This window comes from Neovison vison, chromosome 11 (assembly GCF_020171115.1).
Source record: "Neovison vison isolate M4711 chromosome 11, ASM_NN_V1, whole genome shotgun sequence".
NCBI classification, from domain to species: domain Eukaryota; kingdom Metazoa; phylum Chordata; class Mammalia; order Carnivora; family Mustelidae; genus Neogale; species Neogale vison.
The window spans coordinates 160,908,771-160,924,709 of NC_058101.1; the positions used below are offsets into that span (position 1 = coordinate 160,908,771).

A 15,939-nucleotide genomic window follows, 5' to 3' on the forward strand; every position below is an offset into this window, starting at 1 on the left:
TGCTTGCCTGAAGTCGGGAGCCGGGGGTTGCTGCCTGGACTTCCATCCCCCTGAGCAGGGACTGGTTTGGGTGCCACCAGCGGCTCCGTGGCCCTTACCTCTTGCCCCCACCCCTCCCCGACAGGCGTCCGCACGGAGCAGGACCTATACGTCAGGCTCATCGACTCAGTCACCAAGCAGGTGAGCCGGCACCGGTCTCCTTTACCCTTGGGCACCCTGACCCCCCAGCACCGCACCTCCCGACCTCTGCCTACCCCCCCACAATTTCCTGGGTCTGACTTCACATGCCTCTCCACATCAACTAGCCCCTTGTCCAACCTGGAGAGCAATTTTTTCCCATTCTCCCCACCGTGTCCTCTTTCTTTCTGGTTGGGGTTGGGGATAGGAGAGCAAAGGGGTGAAGAGAGGAAGCAATTGGTGGGAGATCCCATCCTCCCAAACATTCCCTTTTGCAGGAAATATGTCTTCACTAGGGCAAACTTCTCTATTATTCTTTCACTTGAATTAATCAGGCCACAGCTCAGGTTCTGTGCTAACTCCTAATGAAGTTGTGGGCAGAGGGGGAAAAAATCAATTCTGTGCTTGTTCTGAAGTCCCCTTTCCTTTGTCTCTCCATTGCCCTCCTGTGTTCCCTTCCTGCTTCCCCCACAAACTCCCCACACTCCTTTGCAGCCCATAGCTTACGAGGGACAAAATAAGAATCCAGAAATGTGCCGCGTTCTCCTGACCCATGAAGTGATGTGCAGGTAAGTGTCTCTTTTTCCTGCGGGCTTTGCTGGAAAGCGGGACAGGTGAGCCGAGCTGGCCGGCTTGCGTGCCTCCCAGCCATTGACATTCAGGAGTGGTGGCTCCAAGGGATGGAGGCCTTACCCCAGGGGGCTGATCTGCCAGAACTCCCCCTTAAAGGCCAGATTCGTAGAGCATATCCCTTAGGACTCCAAAAGGAAACTAAGAACCACTCAGGATTTTAAAGCCCGGCATCTCAGGAGTTTCCTCCGTTAAGAGGAATGTCTCTGTTGTCCCGAAGTCAGTGGCAGTGCAGGGAGGGGCTGGGCAGCTCCGGGCCAAGTTTGGGGTTGCAGACTTTGGGACTCCACCCGAGGTCCGCACTGCTAGGTTCCAGCCTGTTCTGCCCGCTTCTGGTAGATTTCCAGGAGGGGCTACTTGTGGAGTATGGAGTCAAAGCACTGGAACAGACTTGCAGTCTGGGAGAGGAACTACCCGAGGGTGAATCACCCCACCCCCAACCACAGTGGCACCTTTCTGTGATGCGGAAGGGTTTCCTTCCTCGGGGAATGTCACTTCTCCGAAGATTTCCCTTGTCAGGGGAGTTTCTGAGGTCAGGGGAAACTACTGGAGAGAAAGAGCAGTCCCGTTGACCACTAGTGGGAGAGGAGGGGAGACGACCTCATTACAGGGGTCCAGAGCAACAGTTGGATTCTGAGCATCAAGTTGTGAGTGGTGTAGTCTCCAGATCCCTGCATTTTCCCCCATCTTCTTTCCGGAGACCAATCCTTCCATTTAAGTCCCTTCTTCTGCTTGACTAGAAGAGAATTAAAAATTAGAAGAAATTCATCCACACACTTAATTATCCATCCTTTGAACAAACTTTTGAGTACTGGGGACCCACCACAGCAAAAGAGAAACGGAAACTCTGGAAAGAGGTGGCTATTTGACTATAAACATTTAAATGTCAAGGTCATACACGTTTTTCTTCCTCCCAAATCTCGGATTGGAGAGAAAAACCTGTTCTTCCTTACTCTGCTGTTGTTCCAGTGAACGTCCACCAGCTCCAGACTTGCTAGTTTTGGATAATTGCGGGCCATCTGATTTAGTTTGGACTGTTTTATGGGCAGCTCCCAGCTGCCTGGACTCCCTCCCAACCCAGTCAGAAAGAAACCATAACAATCAGCCATGTTTGTTTTGGTTTTGACCAAGTATTAGAAAAACAAACTTTGCCAAATGCAAAGTTCAATTCTGCCCGTGGCCTCAGCGGAGGGGAATGGCGTTTCCCTGCCTGAGTAGCTGGGAGAGGCCATGGGTAATGGAGTGGGCAGATAGCCACTCCATTATCCCAGGGTTCCTGATAGATTCCTTCAAAAAGGAAATGCAATTCCAAGAAGAGCTTGCATATAATACCTGAGATTAAATGGAACACTTTGATTTGGTTGGGTAACTGAAGGACTTTTTTTTTTTTTATCCCTCTTTATACTTTTAAATGTCTTTGTTTGGAGAGATTATCTTCTTAAAAGAAAGGAAAACAAACCCCCAAACTGGCCCATTGTCTGACAAATTATACCTATCACTTTAAATAACACTCGCAAGCCCCATCCAGCTGTAGTTAAGGCTGACATTTTTATTTTTAAGCCCAATCAAATCCTCCTCATTTTATGCTGTTTAAGTAACAGCATCAATTTTTAAAGCCTCTAGTTTAGTCTGCATTAGTAGCACAATATAAAAATTTAATGTACTGTAACTTCTCTGCGTCTGAGACCTGGGAAGACGTTCTGTGATTTTCTTCCCCAAACTAGAATTTAAAAACAAATATTAACTATGGATAAATAAATGATCCATTGGATGAGTACTGTGCATGGGGTGTGTGTGTGTGTTGTGTGTGTGTGTGTGTGTGTTTTGGGAGATAGTTTGGGTGATGGCAAATATTGGATGTAATCAGAGGGGAAGATCTCAATTTGTCAGTTAGAGCTGGTTGATTGTCCAGTAAGGGAAAAAAGTTCCTTCTCCCACATTTTAGGGGCCAGGGAGAGCAGCCAGTGATTGAAGAATGAATCAGATGAGCTGTTCTGAGGGGTTATTTCCTACTCTTCGTTCCCTTTGGTCTTGGGCATACCTGAAAATTTCCTTGAATGGTTTTATGTTCTGTAATCCTTAGGAAAAGGAAAAAAAAAAAAGCTCATAAATTGGCATTGAGCTTTCAGAGAGAACAAAATAAATCTCTTTAGAAATAACTTTTCCTCCCTTTCCCAGTTGTCTCTGCTCCTCTCTTTCCTGCTTTAGTTCATTTTGCCAATTATTAGCAAGGAGAGATCTAGTTGTTATGTTGCTGCCAGCCAGCCCTGTGCCCTCAATGCTCAGAGGGTTAAAAGATATTATAATTTGAACAGAAGTCGTCTCAAGGCCTACAGCTGGCTAATAACAGAGCTGTATTGAGCGCGAGCAAACCCCACAGCTGTGACTTTTCGCCACAAGGCGCAGGCTAGACAGGGTCCTAATCAGATGGGCCAGCCGGGCAGTGGGGCCAGTGTCTTTACCGGCCAGATGGTGTGAATTTAGACACTTTTGTTATGCAATCGCAGGGAGGAGTTGGGGAGAAGAAAACAAAACAAAAGCCACCATGCTGTGCGCTTATTTGAGTTTGAAATTAGAGACAGATTTTTGAAAGTTGAGGGTTGAATTTTAAAAACGATTTTGGAGGGGAAAGGGCACATTCGCTTGTCTTGAACAGGAGTTTGATGGACTGGACACCCTGTGTCCAAGGCTGGGGCTTCTTTTCTTCTTCAGCCATCCTTTGGCCCCCTTTCTTCTTCCTTTTGGAAAAACGCAGGTAAGATTCAGGATTGGGATGCCGCTTTCCATATTCCTCCAGCCTCATCACCAACTTGGTTTATTTGTTTTCTCTCCCTCTCTAGAGACTCTGCGAGCTGGGGAGGACCAGAGCGTCCTGTAGCGTTTGAGGGAAGAGGTTGAGAGTGTTTCAGGGAAAGGTTCTCTGAGTAAGAATTAGAATAAAATAAATCAAACACGGTCAAACTGCGGAGTGGAGGACCAACCTGCGTTTTCATTCATTAGGGAGAAAAAGCCCTTCTGAGCCTCTCTGTGGTAGTTAGGAACACAATCAACCTAGTGCCAAGTTCAGTTTCCTCTTCTCTTTGTTTATTTTCCCCCTTCCTTTCCTATTTTACAGTCTTAAAATCTTCTGTTTTAAAGAAACACTTACCAGGAACATCAGACCTAGAGCATTGCTTGTTAGAAGATAACCCTATAAAGCCTTTTCACTAAAGTAGCTGAACCTGAAGTTGGTTGCCCAGGCTTTGTCTCTACAGCAAAGGGAGAGGAGAATGGAGTTTGTTATCTGAGTAATTCAGGGCCCCAGTCCTTCTCATCCCCCAAACACATAACTGATCCCAGCACGATTGTTTGCAGACAGGGTGGGTGGGGGGGGTGCGGGGGGATGGTGGTGGTGGTGGTGATTCATAAACGTCCTCCACTTTCCACTTCCCCTTGCTTATGTTAATATTACTGGCATGAGGATGGAATGTCATTTAAGAAACCAGATTTAAACAAAAAAGTAACTAAGACATCTTAATGAGAACTTTTTTTTTTTAAAGAAAGGAAAAGTAGTTTTGCCTCACCCCGAGAAATTTTGAGAGGGGCTCAGATGGAGCACATGCAGTCCATTCCTATTATTTTTATTCCTTTACTATTATAGCTTGGACCAAGTAAGTATCTCCTACATCTCTTCTGTGCTATTAACATTAGAGATCGTACTTAAATATGTTACCATTGGAACATGAAAGATTGAGTCCTAAGTTTTCTCTGCATTTTTCCTCTATGAGAGGCACCAGGCTTACATTTTTATCTGTTTTTCTATTCCTTCGGAGAAAATCCCCATGGAAAGCAGCTGAATTCAGCTCAGCAATTCTGCAAACTTACTCGGCCTCTTCAGAATCATTCCTTCCCAAACTAAACAGATTGGCACAACCTGACAGTCCGTGCTCTTGTAATTAAATTGTACTGGTGTCGCACACATATTTGGGTTAGATTGACATACTACTGATGTCAAAGGGGAGTCTAGCTAGAAGGTCTTTAGGTAACAAGCATGCCTGGGCTTCTGAAATTGTGCTGCTAAGAAAAAAAAGCTTTGCCTGAGCCACAGAGGTATTCTGCTGACATCAGCAACAGAAGTAGGGAGAGGTGGGTGAGGGGAGTGGGTGGTGGTAGGGAGTTGGGAAGAGAGACAAGGGCTTTGGGAGGTGGGAAAGCAGCTGGCCAGCATTTTTATTGGTGTTAATCTTGGGATGGATTGAAATTTTGAAAGTTAAGACCCAATATAATTTCAAAGGCAAAATATTATTTCAGAAAGTCCCCAGTGGCAAGCTCTGGTATTTAAGAACATTGAGACAGTTTTTCTTTTACTTCCTTCTAATTTGATTAAATTTCTTAAAACCTCCTAGCACTCATTTGGTGCAACTTGTTTAGCACTTCTGCAGTCTATCTTGCTCCTGGAGAAAGGTAGAGTAAGTCGCCAGGTAATCGCACACACCCCTGTAGGAGTGAACATGAACTTGAAAAGTTTTACAAAGACTTCTTTATTCGTTTGTTTGTTTTTTTAATTCTGTGGAGGACCAGAGAGGGCAAGTGGACTGGAGGGAGCCACAAAGCAAACTGTGTCTGGACTGGTGGTAGGCCTCACAGTCCCTGTTGCCTTGTGGTCTCGCTCTTTGCCTTGTTTTGTCATCACTTCCAAAGAGGGCTTGGGGATCTGCTTCCGAAACAAAGAAGGGCCCCTGGAGATAATCTAGTCCAGTACTTTAATTTTATATATAAGGTTGTCAAAGCCCAGAGGAATTAAACAGATTTGACTACCTTCTCTCAGCTGCTTGGTGACAGTGTCTATGGGACGCCAGAGCCCCGAGTCTCACTTCAGCCATCTTTCCATTGTGTTGCTTTGCTCTCAAACTTAAACAGGTTGTGGGAAGGGCAGTGCTGACATCTAGTTTGCTTATTTCCTGATGGTTATGAGGCATAGTCTCCGACCAGTGTGGATGGTCATTTTTTTTTTTTTCTATGCAATGTCAAGGCTATGTTCTTAAGCAACCCTGTGATGGTAGACCAGGTGCTTGAATGAGCCAAGAGGTATTTGGAAGCCTGAGGTCTGGTGGCAGTGGGCAGCCTCAAGGGGAGGTTATTTTCCGGTGCTTCCCCACCACCCAGTCTCCTTTGCTTTTGTCACATCTGTCTAGGTCCTTCTTAAAGACACCTTCGGATCGGAGCATTTTGCTCACGGCTCAGGTCCAACAGAGTCCTTCCTGTCTGCTGTAGTTGCTGTATGGCTTCTTCTTTTCTTTCTCTCTCCCAGATAATTCCACAAGCCTTTCTCCAGCATCTACCAGGTACCCAGCACTTTGCTAGGTCGAAGTCTTGGGAGGTAGCAGCTTCAGGATGGGACTTACACAGGAAGTCCCAATTCTGTTCTTGACGTTGGTGGAAATCATGGGAGAGATCATTTTAGGTCTCTCTACCTCATTTTGTGTCTCTCTGCCTCATTTTCTCCAAATTTTACAATGTACATCATGGTTCTGGTCTTCTTCCTTCATCTTTAGAAAATGAGAGGAATGGATAAATAACTAAATGTTTATAAAGTATACTGAGTTCTCTGGAAAGATATTATTATTATGTACATAAGGTTGATAAAGCCAGGCAGCTACTCGGGGTCTATTTTATGCCTTCTCCTTTCCCTTCTTTCTTCAAATATTTATTAAGACACACAGATCTAAAAGACACAATCATAAAATCAGTCCACATGGAACTGGAATTGACCTTATAGATTAAAAAATCAAATGCCCGTGGTTCAGAAAGCAGATATGGCTCCTGGGAAAGTTGTGATTTGTTGAAAATTACCCAGTTATAAGCCATAGAGTGAGAATTTGAGAGAGTATCTTTGGGCTTAGGGTTCAGTGTTGTGTTTAAACATAGCCATAAATCCTGAACTCAAGCAACCGAATGCTAAGAGGTTACCTAGGACATAATCACTTTTGTGAATGTTTCTACATTGTATGCTCAGTGTATTTTGTTGATTTTAACAAATTTCTTTTATTCTCTTGGTTCCTTCCCAATCTACAGTCGATGTTGTGAGAAGAAAAGTTGTGGGAACAGAAATGAGACTCCTTCAGACCCAGTCATCATCGACAGGTAGGGGGAGAAAGCGATTGAAGCGATTATTCCTGGTTTCTTTCCTTTATGAATCTCAACACTGAGTACCAATCGCTTGGGATTTGCCATAAGGTTGGTTTCATGTCTTCAAGGCAAAGCCAGTCCAACATGTGTTTTCTTGTTCTGGTTGACCTTTTTTGGAAGAAGTCAGAACCTTCTTTTCTGAACCCGTGTCTCTAAATCTATGATGGGATTCTTTTCCAGGTGCACTGATGTCAACCTAATAAGGAGTATGTGGATGGTAAAGGATTCCTGCTCTCCTATCTGGCAGAGCTGGGTCTCAGTAAGTTTCTTGGAAGAGGCAGTGTACCCCAAGTTAAGCGGCAACTCCTTTATCATTCTCAGTGATTGCTGTTGGGTTTGAAGACTATCAGTTTAGATTACAGTTTAGGGGATTGTGACAAGCTCTCTCTTGCACTGAGGGAGATTCTGTTTTACCACAGAGCATTGCATTCTGGGTCTTATGTTATATTCAGAGTGGGAAAGATTCTCTGGGACAAGATGCTAATTCATTGAAATGTGATTTAGGCATCCTCAGCTGTCTGTTTTTGTGATTGGAAACAGAACTTACAAACCAACGAAGAAATACCAAATTAACTTCCAGCAATCATGTAATTTTTAAGAAATCCCCTATTCCCACCCCTAATTTTTTCTCTTTCGTTAAAAAACGGAATAATTCCCTATTGCTTCTTTCTTTGGGTTTTCATGTTTCTAGCCAGGTCCTGAAATGGATTGGAGAGACCACAGTCTCCAAAGTTGTTATTCCAATATTCCAATGAATTCTCAGCTGGGAGAATGGAACCTCTGGCATTCTTCCCAGAAAGCCAGCTTGGTTTCTTTGTGGAAAGTATAGCATAGCCCTAGGAATGAGGAGCCTGGAATACTGATCCTGTCCTCACTCCTGACCTTGGACAAAGCACTCAGCATCTCTGCTCTTCAGTGGTATGACCGAAGGGTACTGCCTGTCACTCTAGGTTTCAGGAGGCTCCAGAAGTATCTACCCATGGCAGTTTTGCAGTCTTCTCTGAGATGCTTAGAAGAGGATAATAACCAAATGTCAAATGATTGTTGGTTGTAGGAGTACTTTTGCCATCATAGGAGTTTCAGGTGAGACTCATTTTAGGGAGCTGCTTGGAATTTCCTTTTTGGTTTTGGTTTCTCTTTTTTTTCTGAAAGTGCATGGAAGCTCCCAATGAAAGAGTTGTGAGAACTCTTTGGGGTCAGCCATCTTCCTCATTTGACAGATGGAAACTGGCCCAAGAATGCTGATATGACTTGCCCATGATTGCACAGCTGAGTGGAATAAAGCTGGTCCTAGAACACAGCCATCCGTCCTTCTTGGCTCATGTTCCCTTTGCTGCCACAGCCTCCTCCTGGCACTGTCTGTCTTGACTTATGTGACTTGGATGGGACTTGGATGTGTTGATTGCACATGGCCCCATTTCCCAACATCCCAGGATGCCCTAAGGATCCCTGGGGAGAAATCTGAAGCCTATGAGAACAAGCTAGATGCAGACCCTGTCCCTCCTGGCATGCATACTGACCTCACCAATCATCTCTCCTTCACACACATTTGCTCCCTTTCAAGATGCTCCTCCAACCTCATGACAAGTACCTCTCCTCTTGTGGTGAATAACCCACAAACCAGCTTTAGAAATGGTTGCAAACATACAAATGCTGAGCTGCACCTTACATCTCATCAGCACACATCCTGAAGACTCCTCATGGAGCCATTCTTGCATTAAGAAACCCAAGGAGCCTGCACCTGAGGATAAAGCCAAACATATTTACATTTTCATCCTATGTGAACACATTACATGTACAAAAGAAGGTAGTCTTTTATCTATATCTCTGTGTAGAGTCTCCACAGAGAGAAGAGTTTCAAATTAGGTGCTTTCATTGTTTGTGCTAGAATGCCTTGCATTCTTCTCAGAAGGTGGACATTGTATTTTGGCTGCATGTGATAGAGCTTTATGTGGCAATGGCATTTATTTTTTACTATCATTTGCAGAGTAAAACAGTCCAGTGATGTCTCTGCATCACTTGAAATATGTATTACTTTTGAAATGTTGCTCATCCACACATGGAGACATAAATACTCAAGAGTACAGGTAAATTAGCCATCATCAGGTGTTTCAAGAACCCATTTTATGATAAACAGATGCATTTGTTCTGTCTACTCACTGTCAGGCTTTTGTTTGATGACATTGTTCCTTCTGGTTTTATTATTGCTCCTGGATATCTTTGTGGCTTACCTTTGCCTTCTTCCCTTCATTGTGGAAGTAACAGGAGCTAGAGTCAGGTTTCCATTTGTTGGAAGTGGGATGGGTGGTTTGTGTCATTCAGGGGTTTGCTTGAGTTGTGTGTTCACTCCCTGTGTTCAACGTCTGCCAATTAGAGATGTTGAGATTCCCCCATGAGCACCAAACGGGTGCAAAGTAGTCTATTTTGGATTTCCTCTGAGTAAATATAGAACTCTCGTCTTTGCCCTTGTTCCTATAATGCCAACTAATTATCTCCTCCCCCTGCTCACTCAGTCTAACCAGATGCAGTTAATTTACACTGTCTCTCTTTGAGTTTTCTCACACAACAGGCACGCTCCACTCTGGCTCCAGGGAAGCCGGTTTATTCCCTTGGAATTGTGCATGTTCAGGGGAAGGAATGGGGAGCTCAAGGGTGGTTCCCAAAGTTTTCACCACAAAGGACCCCTTCTGTCGTTTCCCTTGGCTAACCCAGCATTTTTAAGATTTTGTCTGCTAAACTGCAGTTAACAAGTTATCATTCAGTTGTAATTCCATTTTTATTAATCAAAGACATACAGCAGAACAGGAAGGAAAAACCTCATTCCAGAAATGTCCGTGATCTCATCAATGGCCAATGAGAAGTTTTGACTGGGATGAGGCAACCAGTGTTAGCACACTGAGTCCGTAGACTTCCAGCTCAAACACAAAACAACTTGACTTTTCACTTAGCCCATGTGACCACATCCTGGGCAGATACTCAGTTTCCAATAGGCTGCTTGAAGTGTGAAAAATAGCTTTTACTACTCTGTGGCTCCTTCACTGAGAATCATTGGATTTATAAAAGGCCATCACCCATTAGAGATTTGGTTCTTCATTTCCTAAAACTTAGCCCTAGACCAGGGTTTTTTGTTTTTTTGTTTGTTTTTTCTACTAAATTATTCCCTGACCTGATTTTTTCTAGAAGCTTATCTGTCTTTTCAGCATGCTTTTGTGAATTCCTGGGCAGCCACACCCCTCTCCAAAACGCCAGGCCAGCACATGGCTCAGCAGGACTTGCTGCTGAATCATGGACCCCCAGCAGAGCCTTCCTTCTGTGTACAAATGTGTGCGTATGTAGAGTGGCAATGGGGTTTATCAGTTTTTAGTGTAAAAATCCAAAGTTCCTATTGGAAAGGAAAAAAAAAAAAACAAACAAAAAACCAACAGCAGAGCAGAACAAAACAAAACCAACAATGAAACCATAATCCTTACTTGGGTCTTCAGCCTAAATCTTGTTTATAAAGATCTGTGTGTGGTAAATAAAAATTAAAAGGCTCAAGCCTGATTTGTATTTTGTGGTCTCAGAGCTAATCCTACCTTGTTTATTCTGGGCTGTATTCTTCTCAGACTCTCTTCTCTGTCTGGAAGCCTGTTCTGCATATCTACTGAAACTCTGGGGTTCTTAGGATAATCTGGTGCTCCTGGGAAGAGTGTTTAGGGACAGGTTCCCCACTGTAGGTGAGTGAAAAAGAATCCTTACTCTTCCAGTTCTTACAGCCTCATCAAAAGTCAGATGGATGGCGAGGGCAAGAGTTCTTTTTGAGTCTTTGTAGGCTGTCCCTGCCCCTGCGTATAGTGGTGTGATATTTTCTCTTCAAAGGGCGCATCAACCTATGTTTCACATCCTAAATATCCCAGCTTTTGGTCTTGGGACATTGGTCTCCACATTTCCGAACTCCGTTTCCAGGAGTGCCATTTTCTGTGTTGATGTATTTTTGTTTATTTTCTTTTTCAAGAAGCCAGACAAACAACAAAATGAACCTCATTCGAAAGGTTGACTTGAAAAGATCTGGCATATAGGTACGCACAAGGGGGTTTTCCTGATGTTATCTTCCTTTTTTTTTAAATTAAAATTTTTTTTTAAGATTTTATTTATTTATTTGACAGACAGAGACCACAAGTAGGCAGAGAGACAGCAGAGAGAGAGAGAGGAGGAAGCAGGCTCCCTGCTGAGGAGAGAGCCCGATGTGGGGCTCGATCCCAGGACCCTGGGATTGTGACCTGAGCCAAAGGCAGAGGCTTTAACTCACTGAGCCACCTAAGCGCCCCCACCTTTTTTTTAAAATAAGCTTTTCGTTGTGGAAAAATACACTCAGCCGAAAACTGACCCCCTTAACCCTTTTTAAGCATGCAGCTAAGTGGTTTAGGTTCATGCACATTGTTGTGCTGTGAGTGCCACCATGCCTCTACAGAACTCTTGTATCTTACAAAACTAAGCCTCTGTCCCCATTGAGCACTAACTGTCCACTCTCCCCCACCTCCAGCCCCTGACAGCCCCCATTCCACTTTCTGTCTCTGTGAGTTTAACTACTTTGGGGACCTCACAAAAGCAAAGTCATACTGTGTTTGTCCTTTTGTGACTGGCTTATTTTACTTAGCCCAATGTCCTGAAGCTTCGCTCATGTTGTGGCATGTGTCAAAAGTTCCTTCCTTTCTAAAGCTGGATAATACTCCATTCTGAATATATCATGTTCGTTTATCTACTCATCGGTCGATGGACACTTGGTTCCTCCAGTCTTTGAGCTATTTGCGAACAATGCTGCTACTAACATTGGTGTACAAGTATCTCTTTGATTCTTTGTTTTCCCTTCTTCTGGATATATATCCAGAAGTGGAATTGCTGGCCATATGATAATTTGAGGAACGACCAAACCATTTCCATAGCAGCTACCTCATTTTATGTTCCCACCAACCATGCACAAAGGGCCCAATTTCTTCACATCCCCACATAACAGGACATTTTCTTTCTTTCAAGATTATATTTATTTATTTATTTATGTGTTTATTTATTTGTGTATTTATGTATTTGAGAGGGAGAGAGTACAAGGGCATGTGTGTGGGAACAGGGGGAAGAGCAGAGGGAGGGAGAAGGAGGGAAAGAATCTTAAGCAGACTCCCTGCTGAGCCCAGAGCCTGACACAGGGCTTGATCTCACAACCCTGAGATCATGACCTGAGCTGAAACTAAGAGTTGGATGCTAAACTGACCCAGCCACCCAGCCATCCAGGCACAGCTGTATTTTTTTTTTTTTTAAATAGTTATAATCCCAAGTTTTTCTCCTACTGTCATCTTTGTAGGCATCTTCATCTGCTGCTATCCCCTCTGGTTCAGGCTTCTTGTTTGCTCTTTCTCTGCCACTTGGCAAATCCTTTTCTTGCCTCTTTCTACCTCTTCGACTGCCTTGTTCCGTTGGAGTGCATGCTTAGATCCTCCTTCCTTTGGCCCATACTTATTATTCCTCTCTTCAGTGTATTGCTTAACTCCAGCAAAGTATCATTTGTGGGATGGGAACTTCCAGAGAACAACTGTGGGGGGTAAAGCCCTTACTGACCTTCCATGCATGCTAGAGGGTATTGCATTCAACCTGAACACTAGAATTTTTGTTAATTTATCAAATGAACTCCACATTAATCTCTCCTTCATTTATGGTGAAGATTCAGCTTCGAAACTCACTATTTCCTCTAGCGTAGAAGCAGTATTTAGATGGTAGTTGGAGTTGAGCTCTTGCTGAGATTTATGTCCACAAAGCCAAGAGGGTTCCTGCCGTCTTAGGCCACTCAGGCTGGTTTTCAATCTGTGACCACTCCCTCCCTTTCCCTGGAAATGGACAAGCCTGATACATCAGTAGACATACCTCCTGAACAAAGACTTCTGTCTCCGAGAAGATTGGGTAAGACCAGTGCTCAACATTTGATTGGCACTTACTGGATGATGGGCATTGTGCTAAGCAGTTTGTGCTCATTAAATAATCTTCTTAATAATCTTCAATGGTTGAGAAAAGTTTCAATTATATGGAGGAAAAAATGAGTCTTAAGGAGTTGGAGAACTTAACCAAGGTCACAGGCTAGTTTCAGTGGTGAAATTAGAGTGTAGTTAATGGGTAGAAGTTCCAGAGAAAAAGACTTTTGTCTAAAGGAAGGAAAAACTTCCAGAATTCAGAGCTGTGTAAGAGTGGAAAAACCTGGGACTATGGTCTGGAGGCACTCTTGATGGGATCTTAGAGAAGGGATCTGTTTTTTGGGAAGTGGTGGGCACTGCTGGCTTCTGAAGTGCCATTTAACTCTGAGGTTGTACAAGTCACATTCATGTGTGACAGATTTGATGGAATATCAGTCCTCAGTCCCCATGGCAGAAAGGCAGCACTGTATAGCTAGATATGGCCTTGGACTAGGAATAGGATGCCTGCTTCTGGCCCCAGATCATTCACTAACTGGGTGTCTAATATTACATAGGTCACAAGTTGCCTCTTTGGGTCTCAGTTTCCCCATCTGTAAAAAGAAGTGCATTGGATTAATGGATGACCTTCACATTACCTTCCAGCTCTGAATTCTCTGATTCTAGCTGAGGGCCCAGGTTTGGGGCCTGAATGCTAATTCATCAGCTTTGCTCATCAATAATTTACGGGAGCTATTAATGTGCGCCTTCCATGCCCGGTCTCCCCATCTCTGGTGTGGGGAAGCCCAGTACTATGAAAAGTCTACAAAAACCTGGCCCCGGGCTATTTTTTTTTTAAGCGAAAATTCCATTTTCTCAGAGAGGGTGTAGATTTTCTTACAAAAAACACAGATTATCTTCCTAAAGTGAATGCATCATTCTTTCTTGTTCTTTGTCCTTTGTTGTCTAGTAAAACCTTTGCTAGTGTATTGACCATTTTAGGGGGACACAGATAGAAGGGACTCTTCCACTTGCTGGTGTAGAAAAAAACATGCTTTTTGGTTGAAACACATCATGGGATGACAGCCTGGACCAAGTGGCAAATAAGAAATGAAATTTCCTTTGAGAAAATCCCTCTCTTCCTGCTGATTAAAGAGATGGCACAGAAGAGTTATGAAGTTTATTTCTGTTCTTGGATTAGTATTTAAGAATTATCCTTATTCTATTCAATGGACCAGCTTTCTTAGACTTGTAGAACTTTAAGATTTGGCACAGAGTAGCTCAATCATCTGTGCATCAGGTCACTCCATCATTCATTCATTTAGGATATATTTCTATTGTTCAACTAGTTAGCAAATTATTTGTGAACTCCTGGCACTAAGAGACCATCAGAGAATATAACTGCCATGTTTCCTGTTCTCATGGAGCTGACAGCTTAAACGGTCACACAGTAAGATATTTATTTACCAACTGTGAAAAGTACAGGGAAGACTAGGTGAATGGCTGGCAGGTAAGTTCTAACTTTCTAGACCCATCATTTCTTTCCTCATGAATCAAAACAGAATCAAAATCTGTTTCATCAAGCAGACCTTGAATATGTCCTCCCTCCCTTTGCACATACCAACTCTACCTGGAGTACCCACCCCAAACTCCGTCGGTATAAATCCTGTCCATTTTTCAAGACTTGCTTCAGATTCTGCCTCCTCAAAGATTTCAGTTCTTGGGGCGCCTGGGTGGCTCAGTGGGTTAAAGCCTCTGCCTTTGGCTCAGGTCATGATCCCAGGGTCCTGGAATCAAGCCCCACATTGGGCTCTCTGCTCGGCAGGAAGCCTGCTTCCTCCTCTCTCTCTCTGCCTCCCTCTCTACCTGCCTCTTTGCCAACTTGTGATCTCTGTCTATTAAATAAATAAATAAAATCTCCCCCCCCCCAAAAAGATATCAGTTCTTAAAGCCAGAGTCTTCTCACTTGACCTTTGACACCTGTGCTTCCTCTTGTTAGGATGTATAGATATGATCATTTCTTAAATCTATTTGGGTTTGCCTGACATTTGCAAGCATATTGTAATTCTTGGATGCCAGATGCCATGTGTCACATGGTTTTAGTTTTATGATGGTGCTGATAATACTGCCTTTCTCAATGAGTTTTGGTATTAAAAACATTAGTGTGTGTAAGGTGACTACCACAGTGCATAACAGAAGAGATGCTTAAAAAAAAGTCATGGCAATTATTACCTTGTATCTTCCACAGTGTCTATCAAGTGGCTTGGATACTATAGTCACTCAGTAAATATTGGCAGACTAATCTGTGACTGCCAAGCCTTGAAGAGTTTGGATGACAGAGTCCTTTGCCAATTCATATAGGACCTTTCCTGTAACTAGTTGTATTTGACTATTGCTTAGCAGTCTTACCCCCAGTGGCAGACAGGTACAAAACAATGCCAGGAATAGATATCTAGGGTTGTGAGGCAGAATGAATCACTCAATAAATGTTTATCAAGGGTCTCTTATATTACAGACTTTGAAAGGTGCTCTTAGGGATAATAACATTGAATAGACATGAAGCTGTCCCATCATCTGAGCTTGCAGTTCAGATGGAAAAACAAAGGATGTGCAGAAAAAAAAAAAAAAAAAAGAACGTGATGCAATGGAAAATGTAAAAACTGCCATAAGAGAGGCAGAGATTTAAGCTCTGAAGACCTAGATTGTCATTTAGGTAGAGGTGTAAAGGATGATGACTGTAACTTAGACATTCCTGGTTGAGGCCAAAGGTCATTCTAGGAGGAAAGTATGTAGGAGAAGATATATGAAAGGAAAGGCTGCTCGTAGTTTTACAAGTGCAGGGATATGTGTGAAGGGGGGGCAGTAGGAGAAGTAAGAAAGATTATTTGGGTCCAGATTTTGTAAGATTTGGATTTTGTAAGATTTTATATGGCTGTACAAAAGTATTTTGACGTATTTTGTTGTTCGGTGGAAAGACATCAGAAGATTTTGAGTAATGCAATTTCATGGTCAGGTCAGTATTTTGGAGAGATAACTTTGAAGATGAATTAGA

The 15,939-nt window shown here is 43.3% G+C and overlaps 1 protein-coding gene across 1 annotated transcript in view; it reads left to right on the top strand.

The window, feature by feature from the left end:
- Positions 1-15,939, top strand: part of EBF2 (EBF transcription factor 2) — a 192,312-nt gene that overhangs the window by 4,598 nt on the left and 171,775 nt on the right. Inside the window, exons 4-6 of the mRNA XM_044225117.1 lie at positions 125-180; positions 673-746; positions 6,862-6,930. Of these exons, the coding sequence (XP_044081052.1) occupies positions 125-180; positions 673-746; positions 6,862-6,930 (199 nt within the window). The remainder of the gene's footprint in view (positions 1-124; positions 181-672; positions 747-6,861; positions 6,931-15,939) is intronic.